At 38.3% G+C, this 2,766-nt stretch overlaps 1 protein-coding gene across 1 annotated transcript in view; it reads left to right on the forward strand.

Annotated features, from left to right (window-relative positions):
- The window catches only part of POLA1 (polymerase (DNA directed), alpha 1, catalytic subunit), a 280,574-nt gene that overhangs the window by 182,490 nt on the left and 95,318 nt on the right, over positions 1 to 2,766 (forward strand). The window contains exon 35 of the mRNA XM_012656317.1: positions 1,735 to 1,851. Coding sequence (XP_012511771.1) covers positions 1,735 to 1,851 — 117 coding nt within the window. The remainder of the gene's footprint in view (positions 1 to 1,734; positions 1,852 to 2,766) is intronic.

Consider the following 2,766-nt stretch of genomic DNA (forward strand, 5'->3'; position numbering starts at 1 on the left):
ATTTAATGTAATTCTGGGCATATATTAGAAATTTCAGTAAAGACTTGTTGAGACCCTCTACCTGAAAAATTCAAATTAAATTTTAAAATAGTTTAGCCTTAGAATGAAGGTAGAAATGAAGCTTACTGTGACAGTATCAACTAGATGAATTTTATATTTCTTAAAGATAGCATAATTTTTTTTAGTCAAAAAGTTCTACAATGCACTTTTCCCTTTGTGTGATAGCCTTAAACAGAAGTAGAACTGATTCTTGGTGCTTTGCCTTGAGTTTGGTTGTAGCTACTTCCATGAAGAGCCTATTCTGAGGAATGAGGTCAAGCAGCACAGCAGTGGGTGAGGGCATCCCTCAGCTTTGGATTAATACCACATGGAAACACTACTAAGTGGCAGACTAAAGTGGCCTAGCATAATGAAGCAACACTCCTGTATATGTACTGCTCTTATCTAGGGGGAAAAGACCAACAGGTTACTCAGTCTACAAATAGGAAATGGGGCTATACGTGTTATTGATCCCTTTTTTAATATCACAGCATAGTTCTTTCTGGCCTTTCTTTGGCATGCATTGTTCTTTCTGCCTCAGTTGTCTTTCCTGCCTTGTCTACCCACCTAATGTCTACTCATTCTTCAAGACTAGTTCAGAAGTTGCCGTATCTCAAAATGCTCCAAGATGTACCGATAGTCAGGTCCCTGCCTGTGGCTCCCCGGGAAGGAATGCCGGGAGATAAGAGAACATACCTTGTTCACCTTTATACCCCAGCAGCTCACCCTGCATTTGCCTTATGCTTATTAGGCCTGTGTAGCAGTGCATGTAGCACCAAAGCCCACCGACCCTGCATGCCTTAGTATAAACATCTGAGCTTTGCTTAATGCATTTGTGAAGTCTTGTCTTCCTTGTTTAACAGATGTGCGTTATAATAAACATAATGCTGATTTAAGATGGCATGTATATTGTTATCACATCACTATGAGAAAATTCAAATAAGAACAGCAAGGGAGAGTAACTGAAGAAAGAGAGTGAGAAGAAGGTTCTAAAGGACAGAGAAGTGGGCAATGGCTATTTCAAACCTCTGGAAAGTAGTGGTCAGTTGAAGTTGTGCTTGAAAGCATTGTGGCCAGTTTTATGCCTCCAGAAAACATGTATAGGAGAATCTGTTTTAATTTTAAATGAAATAATTCCTTACATTTGTTAAGTGTTTCTTTTATACCAAGTATAGTTCTAAGCACTTTAAATGTATTATATCATTACAACAACCCTGTAAGGTAAGTACTGTTGTACCCATTTTACAGAGAAGGAAACTCTCTTAAACTCAACTAAGTAACTAGCCAACAGTCACTCAGCTATTTGGAAGGTCATTCATTTCTATGTGGTACATTCCAGTAATGATCTTTACTAATGAACTAAGACATATTGGTTTACATTCTGCATGTAATAGAAGTTTTTACTGGGAGATTTTGATATATATGAGTGGGAGAGGGTGTTTCTTTTAAGAAAAGGGAATAACATCTCACGTGTTTTTTTTTTTTTTTTTTTTTAAACTTAATGGGTTTCCCAGCTTCTAAGTTTGGAGCATAGATCTAATTAACATGTTAGGAAAGAAAGGTAACTGGAGAGAGCTATGTCAGAATTGCTAAGGAACATTTGAATAAAATGAGTCTGTCTTGATAACAAAAAAGATTTATTATTTGTATTTGTCGATGGTGATGGTAAGACTGAAGTTTTCTTTTTCTCTCCAGGGCTGGTTGATATGCGAGGAGCCAACCTGTCGCAATCGAACTCGGCACCTTCCCCTTTACTTCTCCCGAAATGGGCCTCTTTGCCCAGCTTGCATGAAAGCTACACTTAGACCAGAGGTAAAAGTCTCATATGCTAAAGAATCATGTGGAAGTGGGTAGAGGGCTATTTGCCCATCCCTTAACTCTGGGAAGTAGATACTGGGTATTTGGCCTGTGCAGACACCCTACTACCATATGTATATACTATTTTTTAAATATCCAGACTTCAAAAAGATATATGTTTTATTTTTGTGTGTGTCATGAGCAATACTATATTTATATCTAAAAGGGACGCTGACTAGTTCTCATACGGGTTACTCAGATTTCTTTGGTTGCCACTTCATAATTACAGAAGAAAGATGCCATTCCTTTCTAGAAACTTCTGTCATCTTTGGACTTGATCAGAACCCCTTTTGTAAGAGTCATAAAACCTCCCAAACCTGTACCCTAAGGGGTTTATTTTGTGGGTTTTTCCCCCTCAGTAGGATTAAGTTGTTTATAAGTAGCTGCATAGATCATTAGTTCTCAAGCTTTCTCTGTACCTTAATACATACACCTGAGGGATTAGGCATGCTATCATTAGTGACTCCCAACTGTGAAGGTAGAGTCTGGAAACACCTCCCTGGTAATTAAAATGCCTTCCCTCTGTTGCCCCCTTTGAGCATCTTCAGCCCAACCAGCACTTCCCAAACTGTAGAGAGAAGAATGTTTGCAGGTCTTCAGAGCATAGAGGGTTTTATGATCAAGTATGTTTAGCAAATGCTGGGCTAGCCAAAGTTAAATAGGTTTATTGCAGATCTTCTCAGAACTTGCAATATGATAATGTGCAGTCTGTCCCGCCAGTACAGGGTTATAATGTGCCTTGCTTTGCAAATTTATTTGTAAGGTTTTTGGTGAAAAGAAGGTAAGCCTGGGAAACTGTTATTTATTTACTTATTTTTTTTAAATGCAGAGACAGGGTCCTATAACCAAGTTTTGACTTCAGATGTTTTC

Source organism: Propithecus coquereli, unplaced genomic scaffold (genome assembly GCF_000956105.1).
Source record: "Propithecus coquereli isolate 6110/MARCELLA unplaced genomic scaffold, Pcoq_1.0 Scaffold50, whole genome shotgun sequence".
Classification (NCBI taxonomy): domain Eukaryota; kingdom Metazoa; phylum Chordata; class Mammalia; order Primates; family Indriidae; genus Propithecus; species Propithecus coquereli.